Source organism: Tyto alba, unplaced genomic scaffold (genome assembly GCF_018691265.1).
Source record: "Tyto alba isolate M040663 unplaced genomic scaffold, T.alba_DEE_v4.0 Super-Scaffold_2, whole genome shotgun sequence".
NCBI lineage: Eukaryota > Metazoa > Chordata > Aves > Strigiformes > Tytonidae > Tyto > Tyto alba.
Window position 1 is genome coordinate 77,462,743 of NW_024881282.1, and position 24,274 is coordinate 77,487,016.

At 39.6% G+C, this 24,274-nt stretch overlaps 1 protein-coding gene across 12 annotated transcripts in view; it reads right to left on the reverse strand.

Moving 5' to 3' along the window:
- MAGI2 (membrane associated guanylate kinase, WW and PDZ domain containing 2) overlaps positions 1–24,274 on the reverse strand; it is a 794,831-nt gene that overhangs the window by 25,927 nt on the left and 744,630 nt on the right. For 8 of the 12 annotated variants that reach the window (XM_042792123.1, XM_042792119.1, XM_042792122.1 and 5 more), the window contains one exon: positions 6,238–9,237. The exons of 1 other annotated variant lie outside the window; for it this stretch is intronic. In XM_042792123.1, the coding sequence (XP_042648057.1) occupies positions 8,438–9,237 (800 nt within the window). In that variant the 3' untranslated portion in view covers positions 6,238–8,437. Of the gene's footprint in view, positions 1–6,237; positions 9,238–23,569; positions 23,659–24,274 lie in introns of those variants that run through there. 3 more of the 12 variants (XM_042792127.1, XM_042792126.1, XM_042792124.1) reach the window with 1 other exon arrangement.

Below are 24,274 nucleotides of genomic sequence, written 5' to 3' on the forward strand. Positions count from 1 at the left end.
AGGTTGCTGATCCTCCAGAGATGCTTTACGAGCAGAGCCTGGGGCCACTCAGTTTTGTTAAAGGTGAAGCTTATCTTGTATTGGGATGTGAAGTCAGGGCAGAAGCATTGTTGAAGCTGCCCTCTCTCAGGAAGGGTGCCTCACTATAAATCAATATGGCAAATGAATAAGCAGCCAGGTTAACGGGGCTGTATGCCCCAAAACAGGGTCTTGGGATATTATGTTGTGGTTAGGCAAAGAGCTTTTGCTCCTTGACATGAGGTTAGTCTGGGGGCTTGTGCTGCTGGGTGCTATTTGGGAGGTGTCACCATGTAGGACTTGGTGCCGTATGCCCGGGGATGCGGAGCTGTTCGTGCAGCCCCATGGCCCAGGGTTGTGACCCCCTCCCAGCTGGATGCCACACAGGATGGCTCTCTGTGCTCCTGGGTGCAGGGAGGACGTTGTGGTGCTGGTGTGTGAGTCGGATGGAAAGGTGTCTCCAAAAAGCTTTGTGACCCATTGCAGCCATCATGGCATGGTAGCACTTGGGACATGCCTCTGCCAACAGCCACCCCGAAAAGCTGTGCAGTACTGTGGATACAGGAGCCAGGAGTCATTCAAAAGAAGCACGTGTTTGCATTCATCTTCCCTGGAGTGATATAAAAGAATAATCAATCAGTATTATTTGTGATGTTCCAGGTTTGAGAGGCACTCTGAAATAATCTGTACTAACACATTACAATGCTCTATATTGCCTGCTGGGTTTATTTTTTAAAAACTTCTGAAGTGAATGAAGTGTTAATTGGAGTAAGTGTTTCATACATGGTGAGCTTTGTGGACTATGCAGGGAAAGGTCTGTTTTTCTTCCTGAATTAAATAGATACCTAAATGTAGCTCTTTGTACTTGCTGGTTTAGAGACAGGGTAAACAATTTTCTGGTGCATGGACTGCAATTCTTTAAATACTTCAGTTAAAGTGCTTGGCCTACTTTTTTTAACCACTTTGGGAAAGTAGAACCACCACAATTCATTAATTTCATACATATATATGAATAGAAACTTCAGAGCCATCGGCAGCCCTGCCTCCTGGTTGATGGCAAGAGATGGTGTTTTGGACTGGTTTGGTTGTCTATAGTTTTTCACTATTTTTGAGCAAAGGGAAATCCAGGAAGCAAAACGTACATTTTTTTTCAGAGTGTTAGAAAAGCAGTGTAAAAATTCAGGTGGTTTCAGTGACAGCAATGGCCCCATTTTACTGAGAGGGGAAGGATAGGAGGATGCCAGTGCCCTGGTCTCACTCCTGCCGGGGCTCCTGCTGTAGCTGTGGCTCTGAGGTTGCTCAGAACCTTTCTTCCAACTTACAGCTGCACCGGGGCTCTCACCATAGGTCTGTATTTGGCCTTCATGTTTTAGTTACTCCTCCCACTGCTTCCACATCTACAGCATCTTTTGGAGGGCAAAAGAGCTGCCCCTTGGTGTTACGCAGCAGTCCCGGGGCACAGAGGTGAAGAGAAACATCTCGGGGGTTGGATTCTTGAACTTCTTAGATTGCAGGGAAGTAATTGTTGCTGCTGGTCTGCCACTGCAGTGCTAGCATGCTGCTGAGGCTGTTCAGAATGGCTGCAACCTCTGGAGAAGCTAGGTGATCAGTCTGTGTCGAAAGAGCCCATCAGCACCCCAGAGTCACCCCTGGAGGGCAGAGGACAGCGTCCTCTCCCTCTCCTCTCCTCTCCTCTCCTCTCCTCTCCTCTCCTCTCCTCTCCTCTCCTCTCCTCTCCTCTCCTCTCCTCTCCTCTCCTCTCCTCTCCTCTCCTCTCCTCTCCTCTCCTCTCCTCTCCTCTCCTCTCCTCTCCTCTCCTCTCCTCTCCTCTCCTCTCCTCTCCTCTCCTCTCCTCTCCTCTCCTCTCCTCTCCTCTCCTCTCCTCTCCTCTCCTCTCCTCTCCTCTCCTCTCCTCTCCTCTCCTCTCCTCTCCTCTCCTCTCCTCTCCTCTCCTCTCCTCTCCTCTCCTCTCCTCTCCTCTCCTCTCCTCTCCTCTCCTCTCCTCTCCTCTCCTCTCCTCTCCTCTCCTCTCCTCTCCTCTCCTCTCCTCTCCTCTCCTCTCCTCTCCTCTCCTCTCCTCTCCTCTCCTCTCCTCTCCTCGCCTCGCCTCGCCTCGCCTCGCCTCGCCTCTCCTCTCCTCGCCTCGCCTCGCCTCGCCTCGCCTCGCCTCGCCTCGCCTCGCCTCGCCTCTCCCTCGCCTCGCCTCGCCACCACCCCTCTCCTGTGTTTAACTAGTCCTTTTACTTGAATATTTTTTTTTTTTTCAGAAGTGCAAACACTAAATATCCTTTCTTGCTGTCCACAAAACTTGCAGTGCCTTGTTGCAGCGTTTCTCGTTTGCTGGTCATCTTTTTTGCATTTTTAAACTTGAAGAAGTAGAAAATAGAGCAGGTCAGCAAGTGGCCACAACACAGAAAACCCTATCACTCCTCCCCTTTCTCCCTGAATCATTTATAGCTTATTTTTTCAGTTTAAAGATATTCTACCTTCAAAACACAGCAGTTCCTCTGTAGAAGAATTATAGCTTTCTGGATCAGTCCGCATCCTTATGTGTGGTTTTTTTTTTTTTTTTTTTTTTTTTTTTTTTTTTTTTTCCTGAGAGGGACAGCTGCCCATCTCAGACACAGATATTTGGGAAGTTCCTGAGTGGAAGTGATCCAGTCCCCTGTGTGTGTGAATGGGAGCATGTATTTGTGCACTGTTGTTTCCACAACTGTTTAAAACCCCTCCTTATCGATTAATTGAACTGGCAGAGTGACTTATTGCCACAGAGTCACTAAAGGCAGGAAAGGACAGAACATCATTTTTAGATTGGCTATAATTCAGAGGTATTGCTTATGTTACTGTGTCTTGACAATATATTTTTAAAAATTTCTCTAAGCTTAGGTGCCAGCTATGGAGATAAATGTGTGATCATGTCATTGCTGTTAGAAATACCGAGAAAAATATTCTGGGATCCTGAAGGCTGGACTGATCATGCCTGTGCTGGCTTCAGGAGGGTGATAGTCTATGCAGAGCCTACAGGTACCTCTTTGGGTGGTGGGGAGAGGCTGTTGCTCTAAGGGAGAGGCTAGTCCTGGATGCTGAGCAGGACACCTGCAGGCTGTCCAGCGAGGGGCTTGGGCCATAGGTGGGTGATGTTTGCGTCCTGGCCCCTTCTGAAGCACAGCTGTTTCTATCCAGATGGTGCACTGGATTTTCCTTTGGGATTAATGGCTAATTAAAAAGGCTTACTGTTTTGAGGACAGCTGTGAAGGTAAAGGGGATGTTCGGCTCTGACACGATAGATGGAGAAACCGCCTTGGGAGTCCTTGAGTCTAATAGACGTGGGGGTGGGAGCCCTGTATGACACAGTCATGGAAATTCTCTCCAAGTCCTCTATTAGTCATGAGGGTAAGCAGCCTGCCTTGCCTATGCCTTCTTTTTAGCAACAATTACAGAAAATATCCTAGGTGTCAAGGGGACAAAAAAGGGGAAGGACTCTTTTGGAGACTCACAGAAGTGAACTGTGAAGTCAATCCCTAATGAGATCAGTCATCCCTGGGCAAGTCCAAAGCCTTCTCTAACTTTGAGCTCCATGGCAGTGTACCAAGAAACTTTTCCCCTTCACACCAAAGCTTCCCTCCAAGCAAGGAGAAACATGGAGGGTGAAATCCTCATTAGGCGAGACGTGCTCTTCTACTCACACCTCTGCAGTTCTGGCCCCAGGTTTCTGCGGCAGCAGTGTTATACAAAAAGAGCACAGTGGCTAAGACAGATATGTGCCTATGGCTTTGCCTGTCCTTGCCTTTGTAAAATGAATTTGGAGATTTCCGCTAGAGATCATAGCATCTTGCAGACACAAAACCTGGCCTGAATGCTTGAACCATTATCAGGACAGACATTTAGCTATAATAGCATTGAAGAAAAAACTTTTTTTGTACTTCCAAGGGGATTTACTGGCTGCATGTAGTGTTAGTATGTATAATCAGTAACTGCTGCTGGTTTCTGGAGGCCAAGGCAGATCATTTGCGTTGGGCTTCATTACAAGGTGTTGGGTACGTCTTTATGTTTATATGACACCCAGGAGTATGTTAATGACTTGTCCAGTGTGAATAGCTGGTCATGACACCTCTCAGCAGAGGTGTCTGGCGTGGAGCTGCTGAAACGTGTAAGATAGAAGTTGAGAGTGGCAAATGATGTCAGCTGGTGGGAGAGGGCCATAAGGGAAGATGAAAAAAGAGGAAGGCAATGTTCTGAGGAACAGAAGAGGAAGACAGAGAATGGAAGATTCAATCCATTGAAAAACAGCAGCACTTATCCCAGAGGTAGGATTAAAAATAAGAGCAGTGGGGAGCTGTGAAGGAAGAGATTCAGGATAGATCTGGTGGTGCTGAGGCCACCTGGGATGTAGAAGAGGCTAGGCATCAAGTGTTCATAATCAGCAGACACAGCACAAATCAGAATGAAGCAGATCTTTGAAGGAGATGAGAAATTCTTGGCAATGGTGCTTGGCTGCACATTCAGATGGGAGGCAAAAAATATCAGGGAAGAAATGGGGCTATGCTTGAACTTTTGAATCAGTTCCTAGCAGACAGCTATCCACACTGGTGCTAAAATTGTTGCCAGTTTTATCTCTGAAGCCATGGAATAGGTAGATATATGGGCTACAAATGTCCCTCCTCCTACAAATGTTTAGGGGAGTGTAGTGTAGTGAAACCAGTGCAGTGTGTGCTCTGTTATACCTAAATGAAGAATGCTGTCAGTCCAGCAGCTTTCTGGAAGAAAAGATGGCATCCTTGGTGAGACCTTGTGGGAGTTGTTAAATTTTCTGATTTTTTTATTAAACTTGTTTGAAGATCTGCTCTTCTAGGCTCTGCAGTTTCTGTGGACTTCCTAAAGACACTGAGCAGAGAAATACCTGGAGGGAGAGAGAGCCCCAGAGCCAACATCTGTCACTGATTAAGAAAAAGGCTACACCAACATCTGCCTATGAAATTTCACCAAAACTCCTCCCCAGGTGTGCATTGCTGATCACATGCAGGCAAGCTTACTTATACCAATGCATGGGAGTTTGGAGCAGTGAATCTGCATCAGAATAAGCTTCCAATTTCCTGTGTTATTGCACAGGTAAGAACAAGCAGATAAAAAGAGGTCATAAGAGTTCCAATGCAATGCAAATATTGTACTACTGTGTTTAAAAGAGAAAGTACATGTTATTAACAGAAAAAGTTAGACTGGGTGAGGCTACTGTTCTTCAGCACACTTCCCTGTGACACCTCTGGGTCTAAATCAGGCCTATACTCAGATTTCCCACAATAAAAATGGTGGCTATTTAAAGAGCAGCAAATATTTTTGGAATATAAAAGAGGCTTCAAATTTGTTATGTGTTTATTGTAATGGAAAATGAAGCTATTAATTCAGCTGGTTGCAATTTTTTACATGGAACACTAATCTTCTGAAAAACGAGGCTTTGCAGAAACTGACTCAGGGTGTGTAAAGTCAAATTATTATTTTTGAAGAAAATGATATTTTAATGAAAAAGGAAATATTTATTTTAAAAGCCATCATATTTGTGTGAAAAGTATTGGTAGTTTTCCAGCCATCACATCTTACAGTGCCTACAGTCTGTAAACTGGTCATTTATTTTGCCTAGCTGAAGGTAAGGAACATTTTTCTGTTTTGTTCGACAGGGCACGGATTAGTCCCCAGAAGAGGCTGTCTGGCTACCTCTATTTTTACACCCCTATGATGTTTTCTGAGACATTGTTTCTGTAAAATAAACAGGAAATCAAATTATGCCCCCTTCACTCAGCCTGTAAACAAAGCCTTCCAGGGGTAGTTAGAGCTGTCAGATGCCTTTTGTATATATGGTGTATGCTCAGAAGTTGTGTCTCCATGCTGGGAGTCTGTCCATCCCAGTCCTGTGTCTCCTGGGACTGGAAGGAGAATAAGAGTTCAGGCTTCTCCACCAGCGGAGAGATATCTCTGTATCTGCGTAGCCTCATATCCCTTAACTTGCCTATACAGAATTTGTTTGGTCACCTACATGTATATTCATAAATTGTACCCCTTATTGGAGTAAGAAATCAAAATGGAGCGTTTCTTTTTTTTATAATGCAGTATTTGATTAATTCTACTCTTATGCATGTAAAGGACTGTTTCTTGGCGTAACACTGAAGCCTGTCACTCAAAATTAACACAGACTATGTAAAACTGAAAAAAAAAAAAAAAAAAAGATTTTTGGATATATATTTTATTTGACAGTGGTTTAGAATATCATACAGTAAACAAGATTTCTGTAAAAGTTAATTTATCCATAGTGGTGCGTTTCATAAAAATAGTTGCTCACTTACAGCCTTTCTGTGACTATTAATACATGGAATTATATTTATAGAGATAGAGCTGTACAGGGTAAATTCACAGCTAACACTACACAGAAATATTATTTGGAATGGGGTTTAGATGATGTGCTGTCTTCACAGGTTATCGATTACAGCCGCATAAAGCAATTACTGCACAAGGAGTAGCTGTGAACTGTGCAAATTAGAGTTTATGCAAGCATAATCTCAACTGTTTTTCAGATTTCATTGTTTGCTTTCTTTATACATAAAAATAAGATACTGGGACGTGCATCTACACTACAGAAGCATTGTCCAAAATCAGATTCAATAAATTAATGGCAAATTATACTGGATTCTAGTTCAGGGGATAAAGATTTATTGTTTTTTTTTTCATTAAATAAGAGTTTTATAAACAGCTACATGGACTTGTGCTTTTTTAGAAATTATAAATGGATTTTTCTTTCTAAAAAAAATTGTTTGAAAGCTGCAAAATCCTTGACTTGAGGCTTTTCAAATAATTGGACAGGAAGAAACATGCCTATAAATTTCTCAGTCCAGTGCAATGTTTGAGACATACAGTGATGTGTTAATTTCTTGGAACAAAGCCAATCTCAATATAATTTTTCAGCAGAGCATGTGAGGAACTAAGATTGCTAGAGAACAATAATTTTTAAATATGAATTTTTGACAGTACTTAGCTTTATGATTTTTTTTTTTTAATTACCAATGTATTATTGCCCAGGATTTTGTTTTAATTTTGACAGACAAATAAGCATATGCACACTTACACAGACACACACGCATCTTTTTGAAACAAGATAATGACTGATTGACTGAACTTGGAGTTATTTCCTGTGAAGGCAGACTGGAATGTTTACCTGGCACTTAAGGCTTGAAATTCAAAACAGACAAGCAAGAAAGATAAAACAAAAAAGATTGAAAAAAAAAAAAATGGAGGTAGGGAAGAAATGATAAAATGGAAGCCATCTTAAAAATGGAAATATATTGAATTTACTGAATGAGGACACTGACAACTGTATTTCAGAAACCAGTCTAATTATTATTAACATGTGCCTGAACGACACCTGCTCTGCCAAACAGAGGGGATGAAAGGTGAGAGTGTCCTAACTAAATGTAGATGGGTATGAAACATAGCACTGTTGATAAGTGAAGCTCTCATTTTCTGCAGGAGGGAAAGGCCTTTCCTTAAGGAAACTGCAGCTTTTTCTCTGTAGAACTCTTCCTTTCATTGCAAGGGCCTTGCAGATGTCTGGGTTTTGAGCCTGACCATTTTTTTTTTTTGTGCTACCTTGCAGGATTTGGGGAACCTGTAATAAATCACTTTTGAGAATAATTTGCAAATACAACTCCACTCTAACTCCCTTCCAATGTACAGAAACATGGTTTGTTCACAAAAATGGCAGTAGAAATGGTATCACAGAAACTAATCCACTGGATTCCCCACTCCTCCCGTAGCTCCCAGTGAACTATGCTACAGGGTACCATGTGGACTATCCCAAAGCGTTAACAGTGGAGATGTGTCATGGATGTACAGTTCCGAACGATGCTTCAAAGAAACCCTTTAACCCCTGTCTAGATATGTCGAGAACAATTTATTTACAACATTTTAGCTCCATGAAAAGATCCTCTCTCGGTTTCAGCTTGCTCCGTGCAGTTTTATTTAAGGCGATGTTCCAGTTTGTGATTGCTCTAACTTGTTCCAGTTTCTTGATATAAAGTTTGAATGAAATCCAAGTCCTTCATGCAGTGGGAAAAGAATGCTAAAGCTACACTGCACTATCCTTCTCTGATGTACTGTCCTTCATATTGTTTTGGTTTCTTCCATAGCTGCCAAAGTCCCTAAAATGGAACTGGGACTTTAGGGTCGATTTTAAATCTCCATGTTGACTATATGCTTTTGAACTTATTAGATACTGTGCACATTGTCATGGAATTACACACTAATGTTTTCATTCCTCAATGCTTTGTGTATATGTGTGATAGTTAAAATAAATTAAAACAAACCAATGTGAGACAAAAACTAAGAAGAATGTTCTGTGTCAGTTTGAGACAGTTAGAGGGCAACAGTCCTTTGCTTATCTGCTCATGGCAGAAGTACCAGACTTCAGGATGCTAGGTAGCTTATCCGAGCCAGGGATTTTCCATGGCCCTGGGGAGACCGTTGCCTTTCGAACTGTGGTGTTGGTGCTGCGAGTGCTAATGGAGTGGAGATGTCCCTTCCTGGGGAACTCACTGGGTTTCCCATCAGGGTCCCTCTGGCTGTGGTCCATATCACTTCCAGGTGAGCTGCAGCGGTTGCTACTGTACGTCTTGGTAGCACCTGTATCAATCTTGACATGGTCAGATGCTGCAGCTGACTTCTTCTCACTGGTATTTGTAGATTTGTGATCTTCTTTTTTGCTAAGAGATCCTCCTCTCTTGCTTTCTGGCTTCCTCAGCCTCCCAAACTGTTCATCACTTGTTCCAGCACACACGTGCTCTCTTGCGCCAGCCTCAATCATAACACTGTGTCCCACCACTTTGCTTTCTGAGGTGGGCCTGCCACCATCAGTGGTCTTATTTTTTCCTTCTGAACATCCTTTCCAAGAAGCCTCTTCATGCTTTGACCTGTCTACCTTTTTAGGACTTGCTGACCTTTCTCTTTGTTCTCCTAACCTTTTCTTTTTGTGACCGTTCACCGAAAGCTCCTTTGGTTTCCTTACATCATGTTCCCTCTTGATATCCCATGTTGGCTCTGGGCTTATCTGGTGAGAAGGGTCAGAGGGTGGGGCTATGTGTGATGAAGATAATGGTGAGATTATGTCGTCGAGGGAAAGAGCTACTTCCGGCAGACCTGGGGAGGTGGCAGAGGGAGCACTCCAGGAGTTTGGTTCGTCTGTTGTAACAACAAAGAGAAGGGAGTTAAGGGCATATTCAGCAGCACAAAATGTGTATTGCATAGGCTTATGTATTCTTAGCAGTATCAACACACAGACCACATACCAGACTTAAACTCCTCTGTTTTAAGCGAGGTGAAACTCCTGGGGGAGTTAATGGGGAGAAAACCAAAACTAATCTCCCCTTACTCCCCACAAAAAAAAAAAAACAGAAAAGAGTCCAGGAGAAGCAAGAACCACAGGGCTGGTAACTAAATTTTGGAAACCTTGGTCTTTTTTCATACAGATTCTGCTTTCCTCTGCCTACGTTAAATTATTCTTAAAATAATAAAGGCACGTGCTCATGAAATCAAATTGCCTCTTTTGTAGCTGTATAATGGATTTCTTAGCTGGGCAATATCAGCACTGTCTCTGAGGACAAATGAGAAGGACTTTCTGCCATCTATTAAACATGTCCCTACAAGCATATAATAATTGACAAGAATTTGTAGCTCAGATAAGGTCATCATTGAATTCTGTCTCATATTTTTTCTAAACAGATATAATATTGCAGTGTTTATGGCCCCACAAGTCTTACAGGGTACTTACAAAGCTCTGCCTTTATATCACAGCGTCAGCTGCTGAGTCTCTTGGCTGTGCATTTTGAATTTCTCCTGGTTACGTAGCCTCAACACAATATGGTTAGATTGTGCAGATCCTGTTTAATTTAGCTAAATAGATATCTCCTTTGCTGAATCATGGTGATTTTGCTAATCCATTGGTACAAAACAGAATATTCTGAGATGCCTTTCTCCTGCATACACGATGCTCATTTCTTTTGATTAACGTTCTGGCAGACAACAAATCCATCATGACTAATGACAGCACAGCTCCTGTTCTTACCCATCCACATAGAGGTTAGAGAAATCACTGAACTTGGCTAATGTCATTCCCTATTTAGCACCATTGCCTGGCTCTGAACAGTATGAGCAATAATCTGTCAGAGATGAAGGACTATCTCAGGAATCCATGGAAACGAGGTGGAACTCATGGCAAGAGCTGCATATTTCATGGGGGAGAAAATGTAACCTTATAGCTGAAAAACAAGCATGGACTTCTGCAGGTCAGGACTAGTATCTCTCAATGATATCAACTGTCCTTTAAAAGATACATTTATTTTTCTCAGTTCTATGGCTCCTTTCAAATTATCATGAAGATGCACATCATCTCAAAAAATGGAATAGGTTTTACCGCCCAGCCTGGGATCTTCAGCTTGCTTGACTGAGATGGCACTTTTAAGTTAATAGCTGGATTGAGTGATTGCTGTCTTGCAGATAAAAATAGGAGAGACAATAGTGAGGTGGGTGACGTAAAGGGAGGGAGCAGCGCGGTTAGCTGAGGAGCTATTTATTTTTCCAGATGGTGTTTGTCATATGCTTTTGCATAATGAGCATATGTGTGGAGAGGATTAGCATTTGAGAGGGGTAGAAAGTACAAGTTCTGTGTAAGACAAATAAACTGAACTGGGAATCTAAATGGGCTGAGGGTCTCAACTGAATTTTTTTTTTTTTTTTTAAAAACCACACTTTCTTACCCTCTAGTTAAGGCTGAGTAATGTACCATCTGCTCCCTGCTTGGCACTTGAGCAAGAAAAAATAAAAGGAAGGCTCATGCATGTAGAGTGATCTGCTCTTAGGAGCTTGCCTACAGAGTGTGTATATACTTTGATGGGCTTGTTCTTTACCTCTGCTCTTCAGTGATGTGCTCTCCCCCCGCCACAGACGACCACAGGCTGTGTCTGATGGGTGGAAGCACAGACCCCACCTCAGCTCTTTTTACATCTGAAGTCCAGGGGATCCCATTTTGGTTTAGCACTTGAATCAGGGACCATGCACGGAGCCCAAGTCACTTTGCCAGGTGCTCTAAAACTATCCTGGGACTCTGCTGAGCAACATGAAGCTGCTTGTGTGCACCAGTGAGGTACCTGAGCTAGCACTAAACAAGCCACCTTGGGCCTTAGAAAATTAACTTTGTGCTTTTTATGTCATTGTCACACCTCCCCAGGGTAGAGGTGGTACCAAGCATTGGCCTGGCCAATATATTTGTCTTAACTACAGCCTTCTTTCCCAGTTGTCTACAAGATGATGTTTTTCACTAAGCAGCAGTGAAGAGCACTGGGCCATTACCAGATCTCGTGCAAGGCTCTGAGAGCATCTGAAGTTATGGAAATAGCTTGTTACTTTGGGAAGTATCAGCTGCACACCAGTAAAAACATCAAGTGGCCTGGAGCAGCAAGATGCTTTCAGGTAACAAGATTGCTCCTGTGCAAAATGTGCCACTATGTTCAAATCAGCTGTTTCTCATCCAGGAGGACAAACCAGGTGGCCACCATTGAAACCCAGAGTGGCAAACACCTCTCATGGCTCCTCTGGGGCATGAAGGGCAATATCATACCATTATTTGTGGGACATTCAGGGGAGGGGACTTGGGAGTGAGTGGCCTGCTGTTTTATTCCCTAGAGATGAGAGAAATTATTTATTAATGGACTGTACCCCTAGACAATTTTCTTTTTTTTAATGTTCTTTTCTGAAGGGGAGGGAAAAACAACCAAATGTTGCAGTGAGAAATCATAGAGAGTTAGACCCCATTTTGACAAAAGTGAATCCATGTATTTGTTACATGTAATGTTATATAAATATAGATATCTATAAACTAGGACATGCAATATTACATGTATTACTGGATTTCTGCCTCTTCCCCAGAAAACCCTAAGAAAAAGGCAACCTGGCCAACTAAGCAAGAAGACTTGTAGCCACAGCTTAAAGGGAAGTTTGGCTGTGGAAGAACCCCAGGTGGGCCACTGACAGCAGTTCGTTTAAAATACTGTGCCTGCCCTTCTTGCTGGGAAGGCACCTATATAGGCTGTATTTTCATTGGCTGGGGGAATAAGGTGCCATGAAATAAATCTAATTCATATTCTGTGGCAATATAGTACTTTCAAGTAAAAGCTTGACAAAATGGCTTTCTATAAGGTTTAAGTACCATCAATCTGAGAGAGCCAAAACCCATCCTAACCTGCATGTTCTTTCAAATGAAATTAAATTATGTAGAAAGTCATCCTCAGCCTTGGTAGATGTTAATGTCAACAAACCATTGTTGCATTATGTCACTGGCTAGCAAGGAGAATACTGATGTGAGGGTATTGTAACTGACTTTCCTCTAACATTTGAACATGATGGGAAAATATCAAAATTACTAGAGTAGAGCAAAGTGCAGTAATGTAAGTAATTTGTTGCTCAAAAGAAAAACCTTTTAAAGAGCTGTGTTCAAGCCATACAGGTTCATTTGGACTTGTTCAACCAGCACTAAAATGATTGCTTTTCTATAACAAATATAAACAGGAGAAAAATGCAAAATTTTACTCTGTAGAGCAACTAAACTAATGATTTACCTTTATGCTCATTCTGAGGTTATAGCTTTTGGAGAGAGTTTTAATATTTCTGAATAAATATTTATTTTCTGTAGTTTTTAAGCTTTATATAAAATCTATGTGTTAATTGTGAACATAACCTACTTTTACTGTCTGTTATTCCAAAGTATCTAAAAATATTTTGCAAACATACTAAATCAGAGACAAAGCACCGATTTTACTTTTTTCTCCTTTCACCTCTGGGAGGAACTGAAGACAGTATTTGTTTAATAGAGCATGAACTACTAATGCCCAAACAACTTACAAGCTTTCAGTTGAAACTGCTGGAGAGATTTAAGGATGATGTAGTTTTAAATTTGTTTCTGACTTTGTCACTATGGATATCATCCTTATGGTGGGAGAAATTGTTTTTCAGAGGTATACATCTCACTGAAGGCTAATAGATACCCTCCTTCCTTCTTTGAAGGGAGAAAATCTCCCTTGACCTACTAATTTAGACAAGATAAATGAGCTGGGAGCAGCACTATAATCTGTCACTGTGATAGCATTTGATTTGGTGCAATTTAATAGGTGTTTTCTGGGTGGCTTTTAGTTTCCACAAGCTACTGTCATGCTGGTTGGCGGCACTTCTCCATGGGGTGTGTAAGAATGACTCACCTGCGACCTGTTTCACATAACTCCCAGGCAAGGAATAAATTGCTAACTGAGTAAGAGACACCACAGACACAAGATCTTGGCTGTGTAGGAGGACAAGTAGGAGATGAACACAGCCATTTTGGAGGAAGAGTGACAAGGGGAAAGCATCAGGAGCAGAAGTTTTCTGTCTACAGGCTTTTTTGTTTGAGGTAGAACTGCCATCTACATGAATTGTTTGCTTTGTTATGTCATCTTACACACGTTCAATGGAGTGGAAATTAGGATACTACTCTCGTGTCTACTTGCTCCTCTCTTAACTAAAGCCTAGTCTTCTACCTGGATCCAGCGCTTGTTGATGACTCACGTCTGAACCACTAGAAAAAGAAACCTGGCTTTACTAATAATGGAGAAGAGAGGTTTGCCTGTCTTACATTCTGAGCATTGCCTAGGTATTGAGTCAGAGGAAAGAGCTCAATCTACTGATAAGTTTATTTAATTTCCTTCAGTAGTTAAGTTTTCTTTACCGGTTGCCATTCTAAGATCCTGTCAAGTCTAGTCTTACTGTGTTTATCTATCTGCTCTACCAAGATCTCAGGTCAAAAGAGGTTGGACCTCGGATTTATGACTAGTTTCTCCTTTTCCAACAAAATATTTTAAATAATTGTTCAGTAGTTCATCAAGAGTGTGGGATTTTTCATCAGATATAATTAACCATAAAGTACTACTATTAATTTATTTAATATTTAATACTAATGTTAAGAGTAAAAATGACATAACATTTTATTACCTAAGTACTATAATATCTCAATGCCTTTTATATTTCCAAATTATGTGAATAATGAACAATATATTAAAGCTTTGAGTGTTTTCAGTGGTCTGAATGAAACATTTCCTGAAATGTCTAAGCAGCTGGTTTTGTATCTTCCCAGAATTATTTTCCTAAGGAATCAAAGAGGTTTTGATTACATAAAAAATATGGTGCTTTATTTTTTTTCCCAACTTTTTGTCTGAAATTATGTATTGCCAGAAGGTGGCAAACAGTTCTTACAGATGCTGCTAATAACAAAAATGGGACAAATTGTCCCCTGGTGAGTATCCACTAATGTTGGCAGTGTTACACCAGGAATGCATTTGGCTCTTTCTCATTATAGCGTGACATGTCTGTGATGTTTCTGATTGCATTGGTCTCCTGCAGCTTGTCTTTACCGTTCTCTAAGGAGGGATAGTTCAGAATATTTAAAGAATCTTTAATCTTTCATCCTGGAGCTTCCACAACCCAGACAAACAGCACACTTTTTCTCCTGAAAGAAATGATTCTCTGAGGTTCTGATGGTTAGAAAAGCTCTTAGTACCTTTTGTCCTGAGGTCAGCCTCGTGAAAATGTGACATGATATGCCACCCTTTCCCCTAGCCTCTCCTGAAAAGTGAGTGGCAATAGGATCTGCCCCCAACTTACAGGCTCCCTATACTTCTGGCTATAACCTTACACTTCTTGTTAATGATTCAATAGCGTTATGCAAATGTTTCTCACAAATTACACTTTGCTTGGCTTAAAATTGCACTTTGCTTGGCTCCCCTTCACTGCAGTTATCCATAATCTCTCAACAGCAGTAACTCTAGAAATAAACATCAATGGATTTAGGCACATTCTGCTGTGATATAATTCTTTGTTTGGTCAGTCACCATGGGCACATCCAGTCGGGATAGACTTTTCTTCATTAGCACTGCCCTTATGCTTTTTTTTTTTTTTTTAAGCTATGATGGCAGTGTGCTGAGGGTATAAAATGTTGCTTCTATGTACAAAAATTACATACATACCATATATATTTTTAAGAATAAATCCAAGTTATACTCAGTTATTTTGGCATATGAACTACTTTTCCTTTCCTACACATACAATTAAGTGATCTATTTGGTATTGTGAAGACTTGTTTCTTATGCAGTGAAAACCTAATCTAATTTCTTGCTGTCTTAATGTAACCACATTCATTATACTGCTTGCCTGTTTGTACTCAGTAATGTCATGGTGACTGAATCTTTACAGTAGCTTGTAAATGTATGTTTGTTTAAGAGTGGAATTTTCCTGCCTTCTAGTAATTTGTTTTTTTCGGCTTTGCACATTTGGTTTTGCAAAGGTTGAGGATAGTTGGTGAGGGTAACGAGAGTGAGTTAACGAAGTCATGAAAGACTACAGGAAAACAAACATGCATTTGAGTCCCTGCATCTTTTACTTTTGAATTTTGTGCATGATGTTTTCAGAAAAGAAGAATGATTTTTTAAGAAAGACTGATGTTTGGAGTATGAAACGTCAGGCCTAGTCTCTCTGTCACCAAAGTAATTGTGCATTTTTATTTTTGTATGGTCTAATATTGGGGGCACTACTATTACTGGGAGCTATTGGTGATGGGACTTCTACAGATGTCCACAAGAACTGAAGAGGTGTGACTGTAAGTGTAGGGTGAGGAATACTTTTATCTTCTCTTTAAACTTCAAATGTTTAATTTTCACCCAGAAAATTCAGTCATTGACCTACTCCAACACTGGGAAGCACAGCTTTACTTCTTGCTTTATTCAGTTCCCAGTGACATTGATACTCTGATGCCCTACTTCTTTTCATGTTACTAATTATTACTGATGAACAAAAGTTTAGTTCCTTTCGGTTCATTATGTCCATCTTCCATTGTATACTTTACCTAGATATTAAATGGAAGATACCCCAAATATTTTTACAACAGAAATGGTGTTTATAGAGTCCGTGCGAGGGCCATCTGATGAGACTGAATGATCTCATCTCAGGTAAAATTCACTTTCATCACCATTTCTGTACTCTGCATGGAGGTTTGTTAGAAATAGTGCTTTCATGTTCAGAGATCTAATTTGAGTATTATTGAAACACACTTCAGAAAGAGCAGATTGTTAGTCATGCTTGAAAGACCAAATCTGCAGAAGTTCAGGAGATGATATTGCTTGTTTCTGGAGCTAAGGGAACAGAGAGAAAGGGAAATTTAAACTTGGGGCAGAAAGGGCAAAACTGTATATTGTAAGGAAAAAATTAAAAAAAACCCCAAACCTTTAGAAAAATATTGAATGTTTTCTTGAAACAAGAAAGTCACACATATTGATTTGTGTTGGCTTTAATCTGTAGAAAGGGCTATGGATGAAAGCACTTTTCAATTTTTTATGTAACATATTCCTCAAAGATGGTTAACAAAGAAACATGGGAAGTGATTGATCTGACTTAGAGAGTTCTTATTCTTATTCTGCGCTGTTTCTGATCCTACACTATACCCAGTGCACCCTCAATAAATTCCTTTCCTTGAGTTAGTTGTTTAATTATGGCACTGCTTCATCAGTATTTTACTGTCCTAATCACTTGAGATAATAATTTAATTGCTTTACAGAGTCAGAGAGAGAGGTGTCTCAGAAGACCCCTGGAAATAGATGTCTGCTCTTTTGTTGAATATGTACACAACCAATGTTGGGGAGCTCCTTCTGGGAAACATTTTTGGAGGCTGTGGATCAAAGCCGAGTGGAAGGACACAGAGATTTACATCCCTCACCCTGCATCAAGCTCTTTCTATCAAGCACAGGTCACTGGAAGTAAGTGGCCTGAGACCTATCATGCTAATACAGGATGTAACTAATGAACTCAGAAGCACTCAAGAGTTTCTGCCCTGGAGAGCAGGTGGACTGGATTGTCTCCAGGACTTGGATGACCCTGTGGTGCTGCTTTAGCCCTCTGCTGGTTGTTCACCTTTTAAATATAAATCACATCTGTAAGGTGTGTAATCACTGTGATTTTGTAATAATGCCTAAGCTCTGCATCATGTGGCTCTCTCCAACAACATGTCACATCTTACAACATGACCAAGATAAGTTTAACACTGCCCTTATAATAGCAAGAATAAAAAAAGGGTAATTTTTCTATGCAGAAAAAAAACCTACCTAAAGTGCAGAATGGGAGAAGGAAAAATAATCAAGAGCCACACTTACAAACAGGGTATATTTCAGACCTGAAACGGGTAAATTAATTTAGTAAATCAGTGAATCTTAAGGACAATTATGAGTACACAGTTTATCACTCATTCCAAGACCCATCTTTGCTTGTTCAATAGATATAGATCTACTAAACAGTCCTATCCATTAAACAGGTAAACCAATGATCATGATTGCTAATCTGAGTTAATTTAGTGAATTTGATTTTTCCTTGAATCAAGTTAATGTATCTGCAGAAATGTTATAGAATTATTCACTAATACTGTGAACAGCTGAAATGAAAAGTTGCAGCCTGTACAGTGCTTTTATCCTCCACATCAAGCTCCTCACTGCTGTCTCAGTGTTAAGTCTATGGACAGCCTAAGTGCTAGTCTTGACTGATGTTGCTCTAACCATGCATTAGCATTCACTAGGTCCTTCAGGTGCTTTGGGACACTTTTTGAAGTGCTGAGCGTCTCACATATCTATCAGATCAGAGCTACTCAGGCAAAAGAACCTCATCCCTTCAGTAAAGAAGGTTTTATATTTTCTGTGTGGTCAGGCAGTAGAGTAGAAGCTGCAGAAATCTCAGCAGTTCTCTTCCAGAGCCATGCTGGAGCAGGAAAATCTACATTGCAATTTAGTGTATAATTAAAAAAAGATAATGACTTTAAAATTAGTTTTTATTAATAGAATTAAGCCACATTAAGTCATAAAAGGTGTTCATAAATATGTTAATAGAATGTGTGGTATTAATGAAAAACATTCTGCAGAGACTGAATAATTTAAGATTTGGATATTACACACTTAATTAAACTTAAATATTAAAATTATTCATTATCACAGCTAAAATGGCTGTTAACAGTAGCCATCACATCCTGTCTGGTCAATAAATAGCTGTCATTATTAAAAGCATGTAGATAATATATAAAATTTATTTAACAAGTGAGGAATTCAGAGCATTTTGACTGTATATGAAATGCCCGTAGAAAGTTGTTTCTCGCAGGTGCTGAGCATTGGTGGTTCTCACTTAAGCTCTCAGCAGGATCTTAAGCAAAACACATAACTTGGTTTGAACGTATCCTTATTTACGAAGCTCATGATTAAGCATTCCTGTCCTGCTTAGGGTAGAAGCTACAGAATTAGTTTAGTCTCTAGCAAACTCTCTTCAGACTGGAGGTCGCTGGGCACTGAAGATGCAAAGCTAACCCCAGGACCATGTTTGCTGTGGGGCTGTTGTGGTATCTGATATCTTTTGAGTGCTGAGACAATTTTCTCTGAAAGCTGTATAATGAGATGGAAGTGCATGAATAAGTGAAAGTCACATTGTAATATTCAGCTGCTAATGAGTAAACAAACTGTATGTTGTTAGAAAACCCAGATGTTTAAAATTCTGGGTTGTATATGTGTTTCTGTAGCTCAACAAAATAAAACATGCTCTATGGTCATGTTTGTTAAGCATCGACTGGAGAGTGACTGTTACCTCAGTTTTTTATGCTACTCTCTATTTGACAATTTAGACTTATCAAATTTTTGATGCCAACTATGAGAATCATAAGATCCACCCCCCCCTTAGTTTAATTTAATCTTGGATGTCATGGCATCAGGCTGCTGGCAAGGCTTTTCTGATAAAGCTTGATTGCCTCTTGTTGTGCTTTTGTATTGTTTTTTTGTCTTTTCATGGCTGTGCTTTTGTCCCTAAAAGAGCTGATAGCTGTTTATGGATTCTTTTGAGCAAGCTAAAAAGCCAGGTTTTTTTACACCAGGTTAACCACAGATCAATTACAAGATCAAGTAAATGAGTTCAAAGCTGTTGTATCCCAAATTTGGCTGATATTCTTAGAGATGGAGTCTTTGTCGGGAGGTATGAAGGTAAAATGTTCTTGTTCATGTCAAGTCAGAGGAGGATACACAATAGTTTCCAGGTCCCTCTAAAGAGTATGAAGTTTGACCTCCACAAATCACTGTTTACTTAAAAATGTAAACAAGTGGCTCTGCTCTCCTATGGGGAAATGCATGACATTACAGAACACTGACTGGGCTGGGGAAATTGTCAAGCACTGGAACAGGCTAACGAGGGAAGTGGTTGAGTCACCATCCCTGGAGGTATTTAAAAGATGTGTAGACGTGGTCCTTAGGGACCTGGTTTAGTGGTGGACCTGGCAGTGCTAAGTTAATGGTTGGACTCGATGATCTTAAAGGTCTTTTCCAACCTAAATGATTCTACGTTTCTATGTGGAACCAGTTTTAGATGCCTTGGAGTCTAGCCATTGAAGTGGTTACTGCAGAGCCTTCATGATGAGAAATATTGGGCCAGGCCACAGGAATAACAGTTTGTGCCTTCATACTATTCCCTTCGATACATAGCTCTATATTGCAAGGATACTGTCACAGACATATAGGGAAGCTAAGTCTGATTAAGAACAAGTTAGAGCAGTGCAGTCTTTCTAGTAATTTGGGCCCACTGCAAATTTACAAATGAGAGGGACTGCAAAATGGGAAGCAGGGAGGGATTTTACAGGATGTTATGCTGCAATAGCAGAAGACTGGACTTACTCCTATTGCAAACTATAAAGACACAGTAAGTGTTGCTGAATTCCTGTTTTTTTCTGTTTATCTGCATTACATGAAGAAAGGAAAAACCGATGCTGTGGAGACAGATGGATGGCTGCATTCTTTCAGGCCCTGTATTTTGTGTGCTTATCTTCTAATATTATCAACTGGATGGAAATATAGGAAGCCACAAAAAAAAAAAGTTAGAAAAAGATTTATGGGTGGTACTTTCCCCTTCGTTGGCTGATAAGTCTGTCTTACAGTTTATGTGAACAAAACCATGGATACTGTTTGTTCATCTGTTTTATACACTGTAGTTTAGCTGTAATTATCTACACTTTACATGATATTAGTAAATCTACTCCAGAATATTATACTACAATAATTAAGACTTAGTAATAAGAGAACTTGCTCAACAGCCTTATTATTAAATCTTTGCTCAGATGTGGGGGGACATTGCCAATTTTGCTGTGTATTATAATGTGTGTGGATTAGTGACGTTCTGCTTTAAGAATAATACTGAGTAGTTGACTAGGAATTTTAATTTTTAAAGTGCTTTTCAAGCATTAAATAATTAATCCCCGTAACATTCCCATGAGGTAAGTAAGTAAATATTACAATCCTCATTATACAGATGGGGGAAGCCTGGGTTAGAGAATTCAACTGGGCTGTCCAAAGCCATTGGGAGTGTAATTGCCAAAGCAATGTTTAGGATCGTGGAAAGGACTCAGTATTTTTGCATTTAAAAAGTAAGGAAAAAGTATTGCTTCTCTGGAAGATCAAAAACATTGCCACAAAATTGAAAATTTCTTCACATGTGTCCCTCTTTCTTTCAAATGATGTTTTCTATTTCCATATCAAGGGATACCTATGTAAAAGGTCTACATATCTTATAAAATATAAATTTGCTGTAAGACAGAAATAACTATACACACCCACATATACATACACATACACTGTTATTTAATAGAAGGTTGTTCTCCTTTCCTGCCAGCTGCTACATATTTATTAAATACTAAAGACATGTTTGTAAAGCAAATTTTAATATTCAATTTTGTCCTTGAATAGTTTTTACCCATAGCAATAAAACAGCTACAACCTTCAGGAGCCCATATTCAAATTGCCTGATGATTTAGACCAATTTTATTAACCAGTATTTTGATTCATTTAGTTAGTATTTCTTTTTTTTTTAAAGCCACAGGTTCCTGAAATTAAGTTGGTATTGCTAGAAATAAGAAGGTGGTATTGGAAATGCAGCAGGAATATGAATGACTGTTCGCAGTTCTACTGAGGTGGTCACAGAAGGAAAGGGCACTTTTCCAAAATGACTATTGATTTTTGCACTCACGTCAGATGAATGATATATGGGGTAGTTCAAGTTTCAAGTAACACCCAACCTTAGCTCTAGAGATTTATAAAATGAGCATTAAAGATAGGATGAATAGGATTATCTGATCAGTACTCTGAACAGGTAGGAGCACCTGGCTTAAATGTACAGGTCAAGATGCTTTAGCCATTTATTAGACAAACATTAAAGCTTCACATATACTAACAGTTCAAGAACTAGAAAAATACATTTTGCAGCTGACTGGAGATTTCTGAAGGATTTACCTGTATTCAATCAATAAAAGCACAGTATAAGCTCTCAGTTTTTCATCTATCTTTGCAAATATGAGTGCAGTGGTCACTAGTAAGGGCTACAAAACCCATGGCACAAGAAAGCACAACCTTTTAGCACCTGTATCTCTCTTGTGTTATATCTATCTTCAAGTAAGCCTCCTGATCACCTTCCATAAGTGATTATTTATATGAAATGTAACAATTCCTGTGGGAGAAATGCATATTCATAACAGACTGAACTATGATGTTACAGTAAGGGCCTCTCCTAAGGCATGCTGGAATGGTCAATATATCTGTTCTGCATCAGGAAATTTGACTTATATCCCTCTGATCAGTGCTCTAATGAATGGTAGCACAGCCACAATTTTGGTTGGGAAAAGCCCCATTGCAAAAATGACTCTTTAGGAAAATCCTTCCTCTCTAAACTATTTCATTAAAAACACCTGAAATGGAAACATTTTATAATACACATGTTTTCATTTGACCTGATATTTCTTCTTTATCAATCAAGTATTTTGGTTTTGGTGTTGACCCAAACTAAATTGCTTTTAATTTTCTGGATATAATTTACTCGGAAAAGAATTCAGTCCTAACACTTCCTGCCAAATAAATAATCAGAACCATTCACAGCTGAGTGACTGTGCAAAACTAACTTTAGCTGTATTTATAGAGGATTTATGTTTCTACTTATTTCAGAAAAAAAGACTTATTTGGTGTGTCCATTATGCTATAGGAGGAAAAATAAAGATAATGCATAGAAAGTTGTGGTTATAAATATATAACACTTGTGGTAGAACTGCAGTTCACTGAACTTCCTATGCTTGACATGGGAGACTTGTAAAATGACCCTAACATCAGACTGGATTTTTAACCCCATGATCTCTCTGAACTGCTTTTAGTGAAGAACAAAGCAGAAGCAAGGTGAGAATGATCACAAGGAATGGTAAAATTCAGGTTTCTACACTATGCAAGAACTTCTTTGTTCCTAGGAGCTCTCTGATGGTGACATACATGCTTGAACTACATGGGTACAATTTTCAAATGGCCTCTAGATGTGTCCAGCTCTGCACTAGTAAAGTATATGGACATGTCTGTGTTCAAAAAATTATGTATAGACACAAAGTGGTAATAAGCTGTAACTGGAAACACATGCAAGAAATCAGATTAGCTGGATTTGCATGCATAAAACTGATAACACATCTTACTGCCTCGGTGCTAGGGGCAGGTATTCTGGGGGTGTCACACTGGAGGAGCTGCTCAAAGCTCAAAGGCTAGGAGGACACCTTTGTGTATAACTCATTTTCTATTTCCAATCTACCTACTTCAGTAGTGTGAGACTGACCTTATAATTTTAGAAAATATATTACATTGTACAAAGTCAACAGCAGACAGACTGAATGCATCCAAACACTTCTGTGTTTTCGGTGATGACAGCAATCAATAAAAAAAAATAGGAAAAATAAGTATATCTTTGACTTCCAGGTATCATTTCTGGGCCATGACTCTGTATTACAAATTTTATGTATCTGAATAATCTGTGCAGTTGGATCTGATTTATGAAGGAATAGCTTGAAATCGAGTGCAAAGTGATATGTGTAAATTCAGCATAGCCACTGGGTTTAAAAAATGAGTATTGCCTTACAGCATGTTCCAAAAAGTCTTCAATTTTACATCGGTTATTTCTTCAAGAGCCTACATATAAATATTGTTTGAGATCAGCATCCAACTTCCACCTGCACATTACTAATATTTTTGCAAGCCAAGTACCATAAGGAAGGGGAAAATTATGGCTTTGGTTCTTGAAAGTTTAAGATTTTCTACCTGGAAAGTTATATTCAAAGGATAAATATTTGTCATGAGAAAAAGCATATAAATAGCAGACCTTGGGCTATGTTTCTTGCACTAGCAGCAGTGTAACATGAAAAACCAGTTATCTAGGATATTTGTTATCTAGGATTATTTGTAAAATGCATAGCTGCTTTGATAGTTAAGATAATCAGTTATGAAAGAAAAGTCAAATACCATAGAAACTAATAAGTGAGCTGGCATGTAAGGAAAAGTTGGAAAAGACTCTATTAACAGTTATGAGAAATGAAAGTGTATTAGAAGAAGATAATATACATGCAGAGTTTACAAACCGTGTCTTTAGGGTGGCCCAATAAGTAGAAATATGGGGACCCATGCTTGTCACTTTTCATGCACATGGAGAGACTGGAAGGTACCATTCCTAAAGGAAGGGGAGGAACAGCCTAGGACCAATCATTAGAATTAACAGAACAAGTGACATACAGATATCTTATTATTGTTAGAGCAGAGAATTCTTAGTAAGTTTAGAACAACTGAGTAAAAAGATTATATGTAACAGGAAATAAGTATTTCTGTAAAGCTAAGACAAATAAGCATGCTGCAAGTATAAATATTAGTGGATGACTGAAACTACTGTGCATATATATTCAGGACATAGATTCACCTGGACTACGATTGTGGAGCACATCTTGAGTTGCTTTCTGAAGGAGTCATAACAAAACTAAACCAAAGGATTTAATGCATTTCAGGACTGTGACAATTTATTTGTATGAAAAATCCTTGTATTGGTATCAACTCTGACATTTTTTGATTTTGTTGGGTAGTGCTGAAACATTAGCTAAGAGTTCCTCCAAGGCCCTTCAAAAATGGCTCATTGTTAAATAACTTGCAGCTTAACCAGCAATGATTTTATGCATACTGAAACTTTACTTTTTGTATACAGAACTCTTCCTCCCTTAAATAGCCAAAACTGAATCTAAACTCTAGTTCTATAGAATCACCCAAATGTCATGAATTCATGGGGTGAATTTTGCACA